This window comes from Papaver somniferum, chromosome 2 (genome assembly GCF_003573695.1).
Source record: "Papaver somniferum cultivar HN1 chromosome 2, ASM357369v1, whole genome shotgun sequence".
Taxonomy (NCBI): domain Eukaryota; kingdom Viridiplantae; phylum Streptophyta; class Magnoliopsida; order Ranunculales; family Papaveraceae; genus Papaver; species Papaver somniferum.
In genome coordinates this window covers 153108404-153129775 of record NC_039359.1, presented here as the reverse complement: position 1 = coordinate 153129775, position 21372 = coordinate 153108404, and the positions used below count along the sequence as shown (strand labels likewise).

The 21372-nt window shown below is 39.3% G+C and overlaps 3 protein-coding genes and 1 pseudogene across 3 annotated transcripts; 3 read left to right on the top strand and 1 right to left on the bottom strand.

Moving 5' to 3' along the window:
- The first annotated feature begins 700 nt into the window (after positions 1 to 700).
- LOC113352275 (zinc finger MYM-type protein 1-like) lies at positions 701 to 2269 on the top strand. The gene has a single exon (XM_026596118.1). It carries the CDS (start codon positions 701 to 703, stop codon positions 2267 to 2269), a length of 1569 nt encoding a protein of 522 aa, XP_026451903.1.
- Positions 1854 to 3054, top strand: LOC113354141 (zinc finger MYM-type protein 1-like). The gene has a single exon (XM_026597570.1). It carries the CDS (start codon positions 2312 to 2314, stop codon positions 2996 to 2998), a length of 687 nt encoding a protein of 228 aa, XP_026453355.1. The 5' UTR covers positions 1854 to 2311; the 3' UTR covers positions 2999 to 3054.
- A 492-nt stretch (positions 3055 to 3546) lies between these two features.
- LOC113352274 lies at positions 3547 to 4003 on the top strand (annotated as a pseudogene).
- A 10754-nt stretch (positions 4004 to 14757) lies between these two features.
- On the bottom strand, positions 14758 to 15444 carry LOC113352273. Its single transcript, XM_026596117.1, has one exon. The coding sequence runs from the start codon at positions 15442 to 15444 to the stop codon at positions 14758 to 14760; it is 687 nt and encodes a 228-aa protein (XP_026451902.1).
- Between the last annotated feature and the right edge of the window lie 5928 nt (positions 15445 to 21372).

Sequence of the window (21372 nt, the reverse complement as noted above, 5' to 3'; positions counted from 1 at the left end):
ACAACGGGAAAACCAGAAGGAAACCGACATGGGAAAATCCATCGAAAATGGGCTAAGTTCCCTGTAAAATTTCAAGGATCAAAATTAACTAGAAGCTTTTGCGGCATTTGCAGTCTTGTGGGTTTAAGAAGCTTTAAAAATCTGGTGCATACCGTCATAGAGTTATATGTAATCATTGCATTTTCCCAGGGTCGGCTTATACACAAGGCAGTATAGGAAGCTGCCTAGGGCCCAATTTGCTAGGGGGCCCAAAAAGGTTGGGTCATACTACCTATACATACGTCAAAGGAAAAAAAAAATTCTTTAATTCCACGAGGAGTCGAGGACAACAGGCACAACTTCCTTCCTCTTCTTTATCTTTCAGAAACACTAAATCAGATCTTATCATCTCGATCAAAAAATTCACAACCAACATTATCCATCATCTATGATCTATTTGTGTCTCATAAGGTAATATTAACTTACTCTTGCAAATTTAGAATTTTGAATGATTAATGATTGAGTAATTTTGTTAGGGTTTGAGAGTTGTGAACCAAAATTTGGGGTATTTATAAATTTTGATTGTAAAAAGGAGGTTAAGGAACAACCAACAGTTAACAATCGTGGGTTTAGGCGTTAATTAGAATTTTGACATGAATTTATCTTGAATTGTGTTGTTAATTAGGGTGACCAAGAATTAAGTGCAGGTGAAGATGACAATATGCAAGATGACTTGGATGAGGTTCTAAATAGAGATTTTGGACCGATAAATATTCATGATCCAGGGAACTGGAAAGAGATTAACCAGAACTTGAGAGACCTTTTGGTAGAGCATGGTCCTGTCAGAAGAAATAACCTTGATTTTATTTTTCCCAAAGGTGCAGAAGCTAGATGTTTTGAGCATCACCACTTCATAAGGCGTTTGAGTAATGGGGAAACCGAAGATAGAAGATGGTTAGTATATTCAAATGTTTTGGATCGAGTTTTTTGTTTTTGTTGCAAATTATTCAAGCAAGGTGGACGCAATTATCAGCTGGATACAAACGGCAGTAGAGATTGGCATAATATGGGTGCTAAGCTTTCACGTCATGAGTTATCTACTAGGCACTATACTTCCATGCATAAATGGAAAGAATTGGAAATTAGACTTCACAAGAATGAAACTATTGATAAGGAGATTCATGAACAAATCAAGAGGGAGAAAGAATATTGGAAACAAGTATTGATAAGAATTGTTGCTGTTATTAGAACCCTTGCTAAAAATAATTTGGCGTTCCGTGGAACAAACGACAAGGTTGGTGTAGCGAATAACGGTAATTTCTTAAGCTTTATTGAAATGATTGCCGAGTTCGATTTGGTAATGCAAGAACATCTTCGACGTATTAAAAACCATGAAGTTTATCATCATTATCTTGGTCCTTCAATCCAAAATGAATTAATCGCATTGTTGGCACGTCATGTGAAAGATAAAATTGTTCAGAAAATTCAAGAAGCAAAGTATTTTTCTGTAATACTTGATTGTACTCCGGACATAAGTAATGAAGAGCAAATGTCTCTTGTCATAAGATGTGTAGATGTGTCCACGTCTTCGACCAAAGTTGAGGAATACTTTTTGGGATTTGTAAAGGTGGACGACTCGACGGGAAGAGGACTTTTTAATAAACTGGAAGAGCTCTTGCAGAACCTGAACCTTGATATTCGTAATGTTAGAGGGCAAGGGTACGATAATGGAGCTAATATGACCGGAAAGAATAAAGGGGTGCAAAAGAGACTACTAAAGGTAAATCCTCGAGCTTTTTATATGCCATGTGCTTGTCATAGTCTTAACCTTTCACTTTGTGATATGGCCAGTTCATGTCCTAGAGCAGTCTCCTTTTTCCAAGTGGTGCAACATATATATAACTTCTTCTCAGGATCTACAAAACGTTGGACGGTGTTTAAGAAACATGTAAAAGGTCTTACGGTTAAACCATTATCAGATACTCGGTGGGAGAGTCATATAGAAGCTATCAAAGCAATCCGATTTCAAGCTCCCGAAATACGAGATGCCTTAATAGAGCTGTCGACTTCGGCTGATTTTGATGCGAAGACAAGGGGTACTGCTTATTCCATATTGACACGAGAGATTGATAATTTTGAGATTATACTTGGTATGGTTGTTTGGCATAGAGCACTACTTGCGGTTAACTCAGTGAGCATTAAACTTCAAACCGAAGATATGAATCTTGATGATGCCGTTACTAAACTAAAAGATCTTGTTTCTTTCTTTAAGGATTACAGAAGGAATTGATTTGAGGGGGCATTGGAAGAAGCTAAAATACTTGCAACATCCATGAATATAGAGCCTATTTTTTATGAGGTACGAGTACGAAAAAGAAAAAAGCACTTTGATGAAATCGATGAGATAGAGGAAGTACAACCACCACTGCAAGGTATGGAATCCTTCCGAATTGAATACTTCATTTTTATAATGGACCAGGCTATTTCTTCTCTCAAACGTAGGTTTAAACAATTTCAAGCATACGAGGAAACTTATGGATTTTTGTTTAATATAGAAAAATTAAGGTCTCTTGATGATAGTACCTTACGGAATTCTTGTGTGAAACTTGAAAAGTACCTAAGCTATGAAATGGAATTCGATATCAATGGGGATGAGTTATATACGGAGTTGAAGGTTTTGCGAAGTTTTTTGCCTAACGAAACAAAAAAGGCTATTGACGTGTTGAGTTTCTTAACAAATATGGGTGGCTGCTATTCAAATGCGTCTATTTCATATAGAATTTTATTGACAATCCCTGTTACAGTTGCATCTGCAGAAAGAAGTTTTTCGAAGTTAAAGTTGATCAAATCCTACCTTCGATCAACGATGTCTCAAGAAAGATTAAACGGACTAGCGATGTTATCCATTGAAGCAGATATGCTAAGTAGTATTGACTATGATAGCATTATAAATGAGTTCGCATCCGTAAATGCGAAAAGGTCGATCTTTACGTCCATTACTAGTATTGTATCTTCTTGAACAAAATGATAAATGTTTGGTAATATTATACTCATATCATCATGTGTTATCAGGTACGTCTTTTGTGCTATCAGGTAAATATTTTTGTGTAATGCATCGGTTATTCGGTAGTCCAAAAAAGACCCAATTTTTATTTGTCGCCTAAGGTACCCAAATACTGTAAGACGGCCCTGCATTTTCCTTATGAACTCTCAGAAAAGATTTGTGAGCTAGTCTGAGCTCTGGAGCTTGTCCCAACATATATAGCTAGTTTGATGGTTCAGGATGAAAGAATTTTTTTATTTTCTGGGTCCAGCCTAATGGTAGAACACAATATCGATCCTTGTTACTTTTCTGACTGATATGTCATATGCCACTAGCAACAGGATCGATAACAAAAAAAAAAAAAAAAAAAGCACCAAGGCAATAATTAAGCAAGAATACAGAAACAACGAGAACGATTAATGGAAACCTCTTGAATCATTTATATATCCGATGCAGCATTGAAGTAAGTTTAATGGTTCTAGCTAACTGAGATAAAGCTAAGTTCACATCCATAATGAAATGGCATGTTGGCCCAAATATATTACTTGCACATTCTTGGAGGCACTGCTCTCCATGTCGTCTTGCATAAACTAGCTGAAATTCACGGCAGTATGGTAATGATGATGACTGGTTGCTGGAAGCCTGTTATTATTGTTTCCGATTTTGATCGAAGTCACTAAAAATGGTACTGCAAATCGGAAAACTATTTCAAGTTCTGATTCTGGTCCATTTTGTGGCAGTCTTCCTAAAGGTTTTCAGAGTGTAGCTTTATCGAAATCCCAAACGGCATTTCAAGAGAGGGAGAGAGAGAGAGAAAGAGAGATAAGAAAGTTGATTGAAAACTTGAAAGAAGAAGCAGCTCTTAATAATGGAATCGTTAAGCCACTGGATCATCTCAAGAAAGCAACAGTCAGATTAGTCAGTAGGCTAATGTATGATCAGGATTTCCATGATGAGAAGTACGTCCAAGATATGCATTGATGAGTGTGATCGAGTTTAATATTCTTTTTATACTGGTGGTTAGGCTCAACTTGCTGAGGTTTTCTGTTATGCAAAAGAAGAGTAATATATAGCTCTGGTGCATCCTTTTCCTGTGTCAAACCCTCCTACTAACACTTACTCGCATTTTCTTAAATCGCAAAACTACCCTGAAGAAGTTATTATATCCGCTATATATGAAGATTATCTTTTAGGTGTTGATAGTACTTCTTCAACCACTGCATGGGCACTAGCATTCTTAATATGAAACCAGTTGTTCAAAAGAAACTTTATCAAGAGCTTAAGAATTTCGTAGCCGACAAGAATCGCACGATACTGAAATTTGAAAGAAACAATGAGGATGAAAGTGAAACCAACTGCACCACTAGCAATTCCTCATAAAGTTTGCTAGGACGCTTCATTGATGGCCAAGAGAGTTGACAAGGGAGCTAGCTAGACTTACGGTTAACATTCATACTTAACACTTACTGACGAAGTCCGGAAAGAACCTTACAACTTCATTTTCTTTTTGGTCGGCAAAGAAGAAATTTATTAGAATGGAAATACCCAACTCAAGGGAGGGACCAACAGCGAACTAGAACAGGGAAGAGAAGAAGGAAAAAGATGCCCACATGGCCCAAAGGACTAGCTTACACTACCTAAAGAAGCTTACGGAGGGTCGAAGAACTTCGACTTCCAATTACAAATGATAGACGTTAGATAAGACTTCTCTTAAATATAGCCCACATATTTATTAATCATAACCCAAAAAATTTAAATTAAAATAAAAAGTCAAAAATTAAAATGAAAAACCAAACGAGTTTTAGTTTTGGCATTAATTTTTCATTAACAATTAAACTTAAATCTCCCTCTTACTCAAAATCAAAATAAACCTATTTTTTTTTCTCAATCATACTTTAAATTAATTATCATTGTCTTTTTTTAGTATTTTCACAAATTGAAAAATTGTTATAAATCCTAATTCTTATTATCCCCCCAAAAAAAATAAATTTTGATTCTATTTCTATCTAAAATAATTTTTTTCTTAATCATGATCACATTAAAATTGATCTAGGTGTATATTCTAATTGTTCTCTTAAAATATTCCTCAACAACATCAATACTAAGGTTTTTCTTTTCCTACAACCATTCTCCTAGAACTCCATAAACATAATCTAGAAAACAAAATCTATAAGATGATTTATTTTTTACACTAAAATTTATTGAGGGTATTAATTCTTATTCAAAAAAATCAACTATGACAAATATCTTACATAAATTTAATTAGATAATTAGCTTCTTTTTGTTGTTGTTGTTGTTGTTGTTCTTGATGTTGATTTAGGGATTTGATGATTATCTTATTATTTTGGCTATATTTAATAATTGTATATAATTTTGTGGGCTATGTAGAATAATTATAAAGGAACGATTTTTTTAGGGACCATGGTTTTTTTGGGGGGACCATGGTCCTATTAGGCCACCTACCCTACAATTTTAAGGGATGTCCTAAAATCATGAGATTACTAATTTGGCCCTTACCCTAATTAAAATTAACCCTAACTTAATAACTGCCTCTAATTTAATCTAAAACAAAACCTAAACTAAACCTAATTCAAAACCTAAACTAAACCTAGCCGCACCCAAAAAAAGGAAAAAAAAAAGAAAACAGTTTTGAGGAGAAAACTATTCTCCCTCTTGTTCTTCTCTTCTTCCCCATTTCAACGTCATCTTCATCGATTAATCGTCGATTCATAAAATTTTCATCGTCGATTAATCAATCGACTATAAGAATAGTTCTTCGAAAGAAAACCAAAAGACTCCCAGGAACAGGTCCCCCATTAGGACATCTAGCAAATCAGCCAAGTGATTTTGAGATTCATAAAGAAGTGGAAGAGCCAAGTGAATCCATAATCCAGTATAATAGACGCAGTAAGAAGCCTGATTCTTCCATGGGACCGATTCGCAGGTATTTACCGAGAAACCCATTTCTTTTAATTTGATTTTCATCGATTCAATTGATTAGAAATCATCAAAATAGGGTTCAAATTGAAGTCACAGTGTTTAGTTCGGTTAGAGCGTCTTTTATTGTTGCCCTAGTTTCTTAACCAAACTCCATGAAACGAAGAACACGAAGAACAGTTCGGTTTTATAGGATTGAGAACTAGGTTACCGAACTTGTGAGTTCGGTTGTTTCGCAAAAAAATTGTTGAACTGCCATGTAACCGAACTATAGCCATATTACCAAAAATAGGAAAAAAATCCATGTAACCAAACTGTTTTATTTTTCCCAAAATTTCTAGTACCCACATTACCGAACTCTAGCACCTTTGTTCGGTTTTTTCGCATAAATGTTTAAAACTGCCATGTAACCGAACTGTACCCTTATTACAAAAAAAAATGGCCATATAATTAACTGTTCTTTTTTTCCCTATATGTTTAGTACCCATATAACCGAACTTGTTCCAATATGTTCGGTTTGTTCGCATAAAACTTTGACAAACCGAACTCTTGGCTATTTACATATATATGTGGAGTTCGGTTTTCTCGAAAAAATAATTGAGTAACCGAACTCTATCCTGGAACACGATTTTTTTTTCTTGAGTTGGTCTTTTTTCCGTGAATTATTCCTTATTTCTTTTGTGTTTTTTGTTTAGTGCAAAGGTAAGAAATCTAACCAACCATTACCGGAAGATTTGAGAACTCCCACGCCTAGAGTCCCAAAACACTTAGGTGTCGATAAGCATGGAACCAAAAATGCTAAGTATGGAGGTGGGTCATTACCGGGTGTTGTCATCCAAGATGGTGTCAATAGAGATAATGTTGACAACGTAATCCAACAAGTTAATGAAGAGATCGTGGAAGAGATGAGCAGTCAAGAACATAATCAAGGTGGAGAAGATGAACTAGCTCGAGGAGGAGGAAATGAGGGTGGCGATGATGAGGTTGAAAAAGATGAGGAAGGCGGAGACAAGGATGGAGATAAGGATGATGATGAATTAGAGGAGGGCTCGGATGAAGAGGAAGAATAAGAGGAACAAGAAGACATAGTGGTAAAGAGACCTAAAAAGACGCCTAAAAAGCCTTGTGCTAGATATTCGTACATTCCTCATAAGGATTTGTGTTTTCCTCCAAAGAATCCAACATATGGTACTCCAAGAAATGGTGGGGAGGTATTGATGGGCTACAAAAACTCATGGGCTGCCAAGATCTTTGCAACAAAGGTATGGTTCAATCTTAACCATCAAGATTTAGATTTCTCAGTCATTTTCTTATATTTTGACATATATTGTTCTTTTATATATATATATTAGTATATGAGATATGATGTTGTTTTTTTAGGATCATAAAAATGTTGTTCGTGTTTTGAAACGTCAAAAGAACAAGGTATGGAATATAAAAAATGAGTGTGATGAGGTCCGTCTGGCGGTATTTGATTGTGTACTATGAAACGGGATACGACATGCACACCAAAAATTTGATGCTGTCACTGTTACTGCATTTTCCGAGAGGACTTATCCAGAAACGGATACCTTTCATCTACCTTTTGGTGAGATGGCAATAGCTCCGGATGATTGTTTTAGAATCACAACCCTACCAATTACAGGAACAAGTGTTCGAGATGGCTACGATCCCTTGATGAGTTATCAAGTTCTTGAAAAACTAGTCGAAAGGTGTCTAGGATGGAGCGATAAAAAGGCACAATGTGAGTTTAGGCGAGCTAACAAAGAGCCTAAGGAAGGTGATGAGTATAATGAGTTTGAAGAAGACCGCACGTACAAGAAGAAATTGAAAAAGATCAAGCTCAAAACCTTGTTTGATGAGTTTTCAGCGACGAAACATTTGGTTTCTCAAGGAAAGTTGGTGATGACAGAGGATAAGACTAAGCAACATGTGACTGCTTATTTTTTATATCAACTTGGAACCATCTTCTTCCCTGACACTTCAGGCCACGTGGTAAATGCTCATTACCTCCAGCTATTGGACCCCTTGGATGAGGTGAACAACTACTCTTGGGGCATTGCGGATCTTTCATTCTTTCAAGTAGAAATCAGAAAAGCTTCGAGGCTTAGGAGTCTATATTTTGGAGGCTTATACACCCTTGTTCAGGTAACCCGTTAAATTATAGTTTGTGTGTTTGAATATATAAGTGAATGAATGCGTATTGTTACTAATCATATTGCGAATGTATTATTTTTTTCCTCTTCTCATAGGTTTGGGTGTACGACCACTTCCCTAAACTGCAATTGTCTAATGCTCGCACTCCTTGGCCTTATGGGAAGCCTACAGCTGGTAAATATGAATTTTTGAACTCAAAGGAAAAGAATAAGGAAAAAAAGGTGTTGGAGTTGAGGGAGACATTGGATAAGTTAACAGTGGAAGATGTGGTTTTCCATCCTTACATCATTGCATCAGATGAAGACGAGGAGGATGTTGATGTTATTAATTTCTCACCTGTTGCGGGTTATAATGGACCGTTGTTTCATCCTGGGGGTTGTACAATGTATAATCCTCGAAGAATACTTGAGCAACTTTCTTGTGTCCAAAGTTTCCCACAAGTGGAAAACTTCAAGGTAAAGAAGGTCGGAACTAAGAACAGCGAGAAGAATTTCATCCCCAAATACGATCCTGCTCCATCAGTGGACCACTGGAAGAACTTTGGGGATTATCTTGTTCCAGTCGAAGAGTTACAAGATTCGTTTGATGATCCAAATGCCGATGACGATGGATATATGGAATGGTATGAACATTTTTCTCATCCTCGTGTAATAAACAATTTCCAACAAGCCCGTGCTGATAAAGCAAAAGCGACGGCAATGGAGAAAGAGGCTCAGAAGATTATGAAGCCTACCCCTATGTGTGGTGATGAGGCCTTGATCTTGTGGAATTCGGCGGTAACATATTTACTCTTATTTTTGTTTTTCAAAATGTTATAAAGTATTGAAAAATAATAGTGACTTATGTTTTTGATGAGAAAAGGTGAAGGCAAGTGCTAAATTGTTGAAGAAATTGATGGCAAAAATCCGGAGTGGAGAGCCGATGGACACTCGAGAACAAACATACCTCTACAACCAAATAACTAGTGTTTTTAATCCCGACCTTGTAGATACAAGCCAGGTTGATCCAAGCTAGACCATGCCGTTGAAAAGGAGTCGCCAACAAGGGGAAGGTTCAAGTCGGATGGTTCAACAACAAAGCAGTGGAGATGACACTCCTAGTGACGAAGGACGACCTAAAGCTCCTAAACGCAAGAGTATAAAAGTTTCTCGTAGTAGTCGTGGTAAATGAGTGATTGCAACAATTAGTACTTTGTTTTCTTATGTTTGGAAGAATTTTTTTACTGCGGATTTGTTAGTTTGTTTCCTTATGTTTGGAAGACTTTTGTTTTGCGGATTTGGTAGTTTGTTTTCTTATGTTTGCTTCCAACATTTAGTTATATGGATTACTAAATGAATTTCATAATTTGGTCTTATATTGTTGTTGTTACAGTCATGCTTAAATTAAAATTTTGGATTCAACATAAGTAGTTCGGTTTGATCGCAAATTTACAGTGTAACCGAACTCAGCGTTCGGTTATATCGCAAATGTCCAGTGTAACCAAACTCAAGGGTTGAACAAAAACGAAAACATGCCAAAACATCCAGAATCAGGTTCGTTTAACAAGGAAAAAACGGCATGTCAGCGAACTGAACAGTTCGGTGACCTACAAAAAAATACGGTGTAACCGAACTCAGCGTTCGGTTTTATCGCAGATGTGCAGTGTAACCGAACTCAGGAGTTGAAAAAAAACGAAAACATGCCAAAACATCCAGATGCAGGTTCGGTTAACTAGGAAAAAACTTCATCTCACCGAACTGAGCGGTTCGGTGACCTGCAAAAAATACATTGTAACCGAACTCAAGATTTGAGACAACATTGTACTTAATCTGACTCAAAAAACGACTATTTGTATATCCGTTACAAACCTAAATGCTATATATATGTGTCTCATGGTTAATATTTCTTTAAATCAAAATGGCAATTCCTAGTCATAAATTTACTCTTGAAGAAGATCTTTCTATTTGTAGAAACTACGTTTTATGCTTTCCAAAGAGGGGTGAAGAAAGAAGAGTCAATGGTGTTATGAGTAATAGTTTTTGGGAGAAAATTCATGAGAAATTCTGCGACTAGACAGGAAACGTTGATAACCTTGACCAACTACCTTTGTTCATTCGATTTGAAAAGATTCAAGAAAGAATTGTGGATTTTTTGATTTTGTATCGGATTGTTGCGAGGAATCGACTTAGGAGTGAAACATACGAGGAAATCGTTACGATGTCAAAGAATGAATGACGACGATGGAAAGGAAAGGATTTCAAATATGAAGATCATTTCCGCATCCTTAGAGACTTTTTCATAATGAGGTTTGGGTATTAAGTTATTAGTAATTTCATTTTGGCAACGTCATGTATTTTCATTTCCTAACTTATGTCATGAACTAGTTCGATATTGTGTTGTAATCTCATTTCCTAACCGAACTTCTATAAAATGCATTGGGAAAAACAACAAAATATGAGCTAGTAACACAAAAATAAGACCAAATACCAAAAACCACAATCTTTCATTCATATGATGATGTTCAAAAGCATACATATATTCTAGCCAAAGGTACATCTAATCATCCCCAAGGGAAACTGCATGTCCATGTATAATTTTGTTCAATTCCTCCAAAGCTTTCCACATCTCCATGTTATGTTTATACATAATGCACCAACCCAACATCGTGTCGGGGTTAAATCCATTCCAATAAGAGTATGCGCATATCAGAGGAAAGGGACAATTGTCTTCTAACCGGAGGCCTACAAAATGGTTGTTGTTAACCAACGCAATCACCACTGTATTACGTCTAAGTTGCTCGACACATATGGTTGTTTTGGGAGTGTAAGTGAAACTAGCACCTTTTGAGAAATAGTGAACCACACAATTGAATGCATCGGCTATTAAGTGCCCACATATCGGCATGCCCATCCAATGATCCCTTGTGATTGGATTTCCCCCGTGGAGACGGATTTGATACCTAAGGAATTGCATGTTAAGGCTATCATCCCCATCGGACAACATTCTTTTGTAAAATTCCGGTTTTTCCTTTAGCTTCATCTTCATCCTTTGACGAATATAAGTGATTTCATTATCATCATATAGTTTGGCACCTTGAGTGAAAGGCCCTAGTTGTTCCTTGACAACGTGGAAACCGCAATTACCATCCGGAGGGACATCATTGATGGATATGACATAATCTCTAATATAAGGAGGTATGTCTTCCAAGTACCTTTTATCAACATGAGCTGGTGTATCATCAATTTCCTTTTGCTTCACTTGACTTGGTTCCGACGGAGTGGGTTGAGAGCGTAACATTGGTCCTTTTTTCTTCATATTTCTTTCACTTGACTCGCTCTTTTGAATAATATTCCTTCCCCTTTTCTTCGAATCTTCTTGGTACTTCGTCGAGGTATGCTTATGCCCACAAGGATCTCTAGTAAAAGGGGTCATTTCACTTTCCTTCTTAGCCAACACCTTTGCATATTCTCTAACTTGTTTTTTTGTTTCTTTGGTTTTTGGCCTACTTCTTCCCTTGCATGTACTCGGTTCTTGCACATTCTCTGAAGTGTGCGGAAAAACGATAGGCCGCATGTCATCCCAAAAGATTTTACCTTCGATTTTGTTCATGTTCCGGTACATTTCGATAACTGCTCTTCCCATTTCATTGTCACCAAACTCTTCACCGACATCGCCCTTTGGAGGAGGGACAAAACTTAAGTGTTGCCAATGTGGATCAATATCGCTTAAAGGGATTATGCCATGTTCATACTTAGCTATCATGTGGCGAGAAGGGAGTCCCATAGACTTCATCATGTTGCAAACACACACCTCGTCCGGCTTGGTTCCACATATGCCAATCAAATGCAGCTCAACCATTAACCTCTTGATGCAAGCATGTGAAACATTATAGTAGAGTCCCTTAAACAACCGAAGGTCCGCCATTTTTTTGATGTTACCATCTTTGTCTACAATCTTTGTGTACTTCATGATGCGGCTTTTTTGGAACTTCTCTTTAATTCTCTCAATATCGCGTTTGAAGTAACTCTCCATTGCGTTAAACACAACCACAAAATTATCGACACATCCAAAGAGATTTTTCTTCAACCGGTGGTGAGCCGATTCTACCAAACATGTCGCTTGATTCCCAAAGTGTTTATAGTTGTTGGTAAAAGCATAAACAAAGCGCTCTTTGTGCGGTTCCAACCATTGCTCCACCACATACGTTATTATATCCTCCAGATATTCGGGGCTAGACCAATGTTCTCTAAATTCGGCAAGATTTAGATAATACTCTTCTTCGGTGAGAGACCAAGTCAATGCCTCCCATTCCCCGGAGAAGGAAACCCATTTAGCGTGATTTATGGCGTATTGTTTATCGAATTCCTCTTTTGCATCCGCTTGTTCATCTTCCAGTAGCTTACTAATCTCTTCCAATCCTTTCCTCTTAGTTGGACAAAGTTGAGGCTTGCACTTATTCATCACATTGCACCATATATGAAATGTACAAAGCATATTATGTGCTAATGGGAAGACTTTCTCTATTGCGTTCAATGCTACGTAATTGTCCGTCACGATAACCCCGGGGATCTCATCATCTCGGTAGATCTCCTTCACTTGTTGTAGAGCCCAAGTGTAACTTGGTTCTTGCTCGTACTTTAGAAAACAAAAAGCAACGGTAAACGGTGACTTCGTCGACGTACGATCAACAATGTTCAACAATGGCATTTCGTATTTGTTTTCCTTATAACTGCAATCCGTTATAAGAACTTCATGGAATGATTGAGCCAATTGAACACTCTTCGGATGGGAAATGAAGAGATAAGTATTTCTTCTTCCGGACCTACTTTCTTTTGAACCGCGTAGCCTTTCTCTTGATCCAAAAAAATAATTGTTGCATTACTTCTCTATCCTTCCATTCATTCCTTTTAATCGTCTCAATTGCATTGTAAATGGCGTACACAGATGATACATTACCCGGGTTATCTTGCTTTAATAAACGAAGCATTGTGGAAGGTGGAATACACAATTTCCTATACTCGGCTATTTTTTCCATTTCTCGAGGAGTGAGCCTTGCGGCCATTGCATGCCCTTCAAGATCATCCGGATGAGGGTGGTTATGACGACCTACCACCTTATCCATATCTAGAAACCATTTCGTCGTAATTGCTCTTGCTAAATACTAGCTTGAACGGACATTTGATTTTCTTCGAGCATGTTGTGTTCTTCCTCGTCGTCTTTCCTTTATACTCATAACCCTTCCTCTTGTGACTAACATCGGGATATCCACTTTTCTCACAAACCATTTCAAAACGAGTGTTGCTTTCTTTTCCATTCAAAACCAAGACGCAATTGACTCTCTTGGCATGTTCTCTAGCCCAATTCTCCGCATCAATAGGTAAGTCAAATACCAACTCATTCGCATAGTGAGTAGATGTATCTTCGAACAACATACCAATAGGAGAAGGTTGATCATGCATTGGTATATTTTGTGATTCCATATACAAGAAATGTAACAACATCAATGCAATCACAAATAAGTTCGGTCACATAATAATTTTATCGAGGAAACCGAACTCATTGTTCGGTTGGTTAAGCAAGTTTCAAAGCAACCGAACAAATAAAAGGAACCGAGTTCGGTAACATGTGAATTTTATCGCAACAATCGAACTAATAAAAGGAACAGAGTTCGGTTACTTTGTATTTTATGTAGATAACCGAACTAGACACTGGAACTTCAGATTTTTTTTGTTTGTTAAGTTCGATTGGTTATGCTGTTAGGTTCAAGTTTGCGAAACAACCGAACTTATTAAACATAGTTCGGTTAGATAGTTGGTACATGCCGTTTGCGAACCAACCGAACTGTATACACTTAGTTAAACTTTATTTTTACGTAAAGTTCGGTTAGTTGCGAACCAACTGAACATAACACTGCATCTCAGAACTTCCATTAATATGGAGTTCGGTAACCTGCGTGTTTGGATAAAGTAACCGAACTACATTTTCAAATGAGTTCGGTTACTTATTCATCTCACAAGGCAACCGAACTACACATTTAGAACAGTTCGGTTACATGTTCTTCATATAATGTAACCGAACTGTGCAAAATCCATTTCAAAAATTTACATTTTTGGGGAAGTTTTTACCAATTCAACATACATTATCTAAGTTTGGAGCATACCTGTTCACCCAAATACTCTTCCTCCGGTTGTGGTTGATAAAATCCATCATTTTCATCTTGAGTTTCATTTTGGGGAAGAATACAATCACCATCTAAGAAATAAGCCAAATCCGGATCATTTTGAAGATTAACAAATATTCTTGGAGAGGATGGAGATGAAGAATCAGATGAGTTTTCATCACTTGAATACTCAAAGGGGGTGAATTGGATTTTTTTTTTATTTTCCATGTTTTTCTCCTTCATCTTCTCTAACTCTACTCTCACAATAATTTTACTCAACTAATAATAAACTCATCTTTTAATTTGATCTCACTAATTGTTTTTAACTAAATCATTTAACTAATCATAACCTAAATTAATTAAGAGGGTAGATTAGGTATTAAATAAATAACTAGATATGGGGTGACCTAGAATTACTTCTAATGTCTTTATCCAAAATAAAACCATGGTCCCCAAAAAAACCATGGTCCCCAAAAAATCGTTCTTATAAAGGTTTGTTTGGTTAGCATAAGCACTTATTTGGATGAATATGGTTAATAAATGTGTGGGCTATATTTAAGAGATACCTGGCAACAGAACGAGACCAAGAAAAAACTTTGAGTTTAACCTCCAATATGATAGCCGCAGCACACTTCTCTTTTTTGTTGAAAGATCTTTCATTTCTCTCAACCCAAATTGACCACATGATAGAGGTGTAGAGCCTGCTCCAAAGCTCTTTAGCAGGACCAGAGAAGTCGGAAGACGACCAATCATTAATGAGATCTAAAGTGGTGGAGTAAGTACTGAAATTTAATCTCGCAGCTTCAAAGAAATACGACCAAATTCTCTTCGCAAACGAACAGAAGAGGAAGATGTGAGCTGATGATTCTGGGAACAGATGACACATGGGGCAAATGTTTGCGACCGGATTCCCACTAGCCGAGAATAATGAGTTGTTTCTCTTATGAAGATTGTCTAGGGTGGGCAGTCTGTCTAGTGCAACTTGCCAAAGAAAAAACCCAATTTTATGAGGCCATTTGTTGCTCCAAATTTTAGCTCTGGGGAAACTGGCGGTGGAAGCACTTGCACTGGCACAAGAATAAGCTTCCTTAACTGTGAATTGGCCAGTGCTATGTCCCAGCCACAAGAGCTCATCTTCGTCGTCAGGGGTAAACGAAATAGAGTCGAGATAATTAAGCAAACGAGCCATTTTTTCTATCTCAAAAATCATACAATCTCCTGCGCATAATACCTATCTCCCAATTTAATCCTGACGCATGAGGAGTGTAAGCAAGATGTAAAGAAATACCTTTGGTGTTCGATAAGGAGTATAGATTAGGACACAACATCTCCATAGACCCATCCGCGTGCCATTTGTCCTCCCAAAGTCTGATCTTCGCCCCATTTCCAATTTTGAACATCGCTTTATCGAAGAAATCATGAGCCGTAGCATGTATATTCCTCCAAAGGCTGACCCCGTGAACTTGCGTTGGTTTTTTTGTTCTCCAACCAAGGTCCAGCTGACCGTATTTTTCTTTTATGATAATAGCCCAAAGAGAGTTACGCTCTTTGCCTAGTCTCCACCACCACTTTGACAACAGAGCCTTGTTCATAAGTTTCAAGCTACGAATTCCCAAACCACCGTGTTTAAGACGCTCACAGACGGTGGGCCAAGAAACCCAGTGATGCTTCTTAGAGATAGCTGAGTCATGCCATAGAAAGTCTCTAATTGTTCTCTCTATCTTTTAATGACAGATTGAGGGGCCATGAATAACGAGAAGTAGTAAATAGGGATGCTCAGAAGCACACTTTTAATCAAAGTGAGTTTACCCGCCCCAGATAGAATACCTCTTTTCCAAGAAGCAAGTCTAGACTTGCAAATTTCAATAACTCTATCCCACTTCAAGAGGAAGACCAAGGTAAATTGTTGGAAAGGCGTCATAGCAACAACCCAAGACAGCGGCAAATTTAGACATGTTGTCTATCGTGCCCGCTGCGAACAAACAACTTTTTTCGCAGTTTGTATGCAGACCAGAAATCAACTCGAAACAAATGAGATTATATTTTAAAAATTTTACCAGCTCGATGTCGGCATCCAAGAAGACCAAAGTGTCGTCCGCAAAATGAAGATGGCTGATTTTGGTACCATCGGCCTTCACAGCAAAGCCACCCAACCAACCCACCTCTGTTGCTTTTGCGAGCATCATATTCAGGACTTCAGAGACGAGCAAAAAGAGAAATGGAGATAACGGATTCCCTTGACGAAGACTGTGTGCACATATTTCATCATCAAACACGTGTATATAGGAACATACGTGGAGAGCATGCGGACAAAGTCATCAAAGCATGATGACATGTGCCCACAGCTAAGATACTCATCCCGCCGACGTTGGATCTTTGCCCAAACAAATCTAAGGGCAGAAGTTAAAAAGATGTACCGGTAACACGATGTACTGCGGAGCACCAGATAACTCCCGAAGAGTTACTTTATCTCATCCCCAAAAGAATCCAAGATCAACGGTGGAGAGAAAATGAACTGACACGGATGTAACAGGGGCAGAAGACACTTGCCTGACACGAGCAGGCACCTCAACTACCCACATTAAACACTCTGAGCAACATACGTGTCGATCAACCCGTGGAACGAACGAAGACGACCCTGCGTGATGAAGTAATAAACGAAGACCCCCGCGGGATGGACACACAACACAAGAAGATAAGGCTCCAACGGTCCTCAGAGATGGGTCCCACATTCTAGCCCTATAAATACCCTCTCTCCACCAAGAGTAAAGGGATCGGAAAAACTGGAGGAGAAGGAGAGAGAGAAAAGATTGTAAGTGTAAGTTAGTCCTTTACAATAGACAGACCTATGTAAACTACAAATTCACTCGACTATCTTTGTAATCATCAAGTACATAGTGAAACAACAACCCCGTGGATGTAGGCCTTAGTGCTGAACCACGTAAATCCCGGTCTCATTTACACTTCAGCACTTTATTTTTGTCTAACGCTTCATGAGTTTTACTTTTATGCTTCGTTTTCTTTATCTCCCCTTGCGTAAATGCCACTTGCAGTGTTCTTAGATGAGGCTATGATAAACCCGAAGGTTTTGAGCCAAGGAATCAATGCCTTTGTATTATCAGCACGAGTTGGTACCTAGAGTTTGATTAGTGTTTGTGAACATATAGATGCCCTCGTGATTTACGTGTTCACAATTTGGCGCTAGAAACAGGGACTTCGTCCCGGTAAAAGATTTATCTTATCCTGTGATTTCATAATTAAGTTAACGTAAGATTGCTCTGCTTCTTTATCTTTAAAAGTATTTATCTTTTATTAACTTTACCATGTTCAAAAACGCACCCGTTGTCTTCGGTACTACCGACAGTATCGTCGTTTACTGGTTAAAAGATTTATTACTTAGATCCACGGATCTACATTTTTCTAGATCTCGTACGGACCTATCTTTCCGTTGGGTTTTCGTAAGTTTTCAAAGGATTTACGTGCAGTTTTAAAAGGGGTTTTCTCGCGTTTCCTCATACTTTCAATGAATCCGCACTTTTAATAAGAATTTAATCCATATAATTTAACTCATGTTTTAATCAAATGAGCTTCCCTAAGAGTTCTCTGTGGCCCTCGGGCAGTTTCTCCCTGTCGTGGAATTAGGAATTTTCGCAAACTAACCCGATCCGCACGGACATTTATGTTTCTCGCTGTTTGAAATTCCCTTGTGCAGAAAGATGCAAGAAGTAGGAAAATCCAGAGCCACGTCGAAGGAAGCACCGAGGACAACCCCGGTCATCACCCGGAGCAAGCAGAAAGGAGACAAAGCCAAAATGACCAGTCAGAGACAGGACACTGCGGAAATCACTTCGCCTATGAATGCTAATTCTGTTGCAGCCGCGGCCCTCAGAGCAGCGGCAACAAAATATAATACGACAGCGGCAGTTCCGAAGACTACGGAAGCCGTGAAAACTCTTGCTACGAATCAATTTCACCAACCAAAAGAAAGGGTGGATGAATCCAGAACGTACCAACCCGCGCATCCGCCAATCTTCGGAATGCCATCAACCAATGAGCTGAATCAAACTGTGCAGGTGGCTCTAACACCGCAGATGGGCACTCCGCCCGATCTGGGAATACCAACAATCGAAGCTGAACCTCCCCCGCCTTTAGTACAAACCATAGAAGAAGGCGGCACGATCTGGCCGTAATAGCACGAGCTGGGACTCCCAATCAAGGGTCGAACCAATCAGACCGATTGATGGCCGAACTTGAAGAATTGAAGAAAAGCCAAAAGGTTTATGCGGATGCTGTGGATTTGTTGGCTAGAGAAAACCAGGATTTAAAAGACCGGATTGCCTTAAGCACAAAGACGAGCCAACAACTCGATGAAGCAAATTCAAAGGCACCCGAACCAAACCGAGACCGAAGAGTCATCGTAGCAGCCAATGGAAACGCGGCCAGAGGAAGTAGCGCATCCGACCCAGATTATGACGATGGAGAGTCAAGCTATCACGAGCAGAGGAACGTAGGGCACCACCGCGCGATGGAAGAGCAGCGTGATGAAATGATGGCAGAGATCAGGCAATTAAAAAGTAGACAAGGCGGAGGAAGGTTAGAAGAAGTCATGAGAGAGGCTAACTCCACACCCTTAACTCATCGCCTGGCCAACACCCCTATTCCACTCAAATTCCCTGTCCCGACATTTGAATGCTATGACGGATCCAGCGATCCCGCTTCACACATTCGGTATTATAACCGTTTACTGGCTAGATGGAGCCAGAACGATGCAGTACTCTGTAGATACTTCCCATCGAGTCTGAAGGGATCGGCATTGTCTTGGTTTGATAATCTGCCGCCAAACTCCATCCACTCATACGACCAACTCGCAGAAATGTTCTTAAGAACTTACATGTACAACAAGGCTGTTAATACTGGAATGGATAAGCTCTTTTCACTGGAAATCGGCTATAAGGAAACCACGAGGGAATACACCAAAAGATGGCACAAGGTCTTCCAAGCCATAGGAAGTGTGGACCCGGTGGTAAGTATCAACTGCTACAAGTGGGGATTAGACCGAATGAGTCAACTATTTGTTGAGATTCATGGAAGCGTGCCTAAGACATAGGGGGATCTTCGAATAATTATTGAAAAACACGCTCGTCTTGAAGAAATCCAGCGTGAAAACCCGAGGGCGTACCCACAGTGAACTCACCGTACAAATTCCGCAGAACAAACCACTGGAACCAAAAGGAATTGCTCGGTGGAACGACCTCACGAAGATAGGAAAGAACGAAGGGACGAAAGGCGAAAAGACGATCGGAAGTTCGAAGATCAAGTTTACACAAAGCTCAATGCTAGCTATGCTCGGATCCTGCGAGAGGTCAAAGCAAGGGAAAATCTGGAATGTCCATGGTCTAAGGGAAAACAACCCCCAAGAACCGAGAAATCCAAAGATTACTGTGAATACCACTGTTTCAACGGGCACCAGACCGAAAAATGTAAAAACCTCAAAATAATGATCCAGAAATTGATTGATGCGGGCGAGCTCAAACATTACATACGAAAGGATGTCGCAGAGGATAGATCTAAACGAACCAAGCCAGTCAAACTTCCATAAGGGAACCGCACAATCAACACCATCGCGTGTTCTGAAACCGCAGGGCCCTCACTTACAACACAGATAGGAAAGAGGTTACAGAAGCAGTTCGAGGACCGATGCGAATTGTATAAGATCGATGGGATAGAGGTGGACGAACATGAAGAGTGGACGGACTCACCTATTATCTTCGATGCTGAAGATATCGACGAAGATATGGAAGACCATAACGACCCCTTGGTCCTCACACTACCCGTGGCTGGATGTAACCTTAAAAAGATCCTCATAGACGGGGGAAGCTCAGTGAACGTTCTATTCTACGATGCATTCAAACGAATGAATCTCTATGAAGAACAGCTAATGACCTCTTATTACACCATCTACGGATTTAATGGAGCACCCACGAAGCCATTGGGAGACATCGTGTTGCAGGTTGACGCCGGACCCATGAAAGTAGAAACACGGTTCAGCGTAGTGGATGCCCCGTCCCCCTACAATGCCATCATTGGACGAAAATGGTTACATAAACTCAAGGGAGTGGCGGCAACATACTACCAATATCTCAGATTCCCTACACCTGAGGGAGTAATGGAAATCAATGGAGATCGGGTCTCTGCAAGAGAGTGCCAAGCCACTCAGGATCGCATCAACAACGAACAATAAAAGCAACACAAAACCCGAAGACTTAAAAATAAAGAAGCTGCGAAAGAGAAGGCCATAGACCAGTTCCTCAAGGAAACTACAGGAAGGGATTTGACCAAAGATGATAATGTCCGGAACACAGAGACAAGTACTTCAGCAGCCAACGGACAGAAACATACCAAGTAGCAATTAAAGAACGCCCAGTCCTCGGGGATCCGAAGCCGGTTTTCACGCCAGTAGAGCCCGTAAAAGAAATCAACATAGGAACGGAGGAAAACCCGAAGATGATCAAAGTAGGGACCATAATGGACGAAAAGAGAGAAGATTCCCTGACCAAGTTACTTAAAGAATACGCAGATGTATTCGCCTGGAAATTAGGAGATATGCCTGGGATTGACCCAAAAATAATCCAACATGAGCTGCGCATCAAACCAGGCACGCCACCTTTCAGACAGAAAATAAGAAAAGTCGCGCCGGAATATCATAAGGCAGTGGAAAAAGAACTTCGAAAACTACTAGACGCAGGTTTCATCAAGGAGTCAAGTACCCTACGTGGATCTCCAATATGGTCGTCGTTCCTAAGAAAAATGGGGGGTTAGGATATGCATCGATTTCACTAACCTCAACAAAGCATGTCCAAAGGATAGCTATCCATTGCCAAGCATAGACCAGCTGGTAGAAGCAGTAGAAGGATATGAAGAACTGTCATTCATGGATGGACATTCTGGCTACAACCAAGTGGCCCTGGCAGAAGAGGATCAGCCACACACAGCGTTCTACACACCACATGGTCTTTATTGCTACACTAGAATGCCTTTCGGACTTCGAAACGCAGGGGCAACATACCAAAGAATGGTCGATGCTATTTTCAGGCCATGGATCGGAAGCACCTTAGAA

Bases quoted from the DNA above. Each gene is read 5' to 3' on its own strand.
- LOC113352275 (XM_026596118.1), top strand. From the start codon at position 701: ATGCAAGATGACTTGGATGAGGTTCTAAATAGAGATTTTGGACCGATA.
- LOC113354141 (XM_026597570.1), top strand. From the start codon at position 2,312: ATGAATATAGAGCCTATTTTTTATGAGGTACGAGTACGAAAAAGAAAA.
- LOC113352273 (XM_026596117.1), bottom strand. From the start codon at position 15,444: ATGGCTCGTTTGCTTAATTATCTCGACTCTATTTCGTTTACCCCTGAC.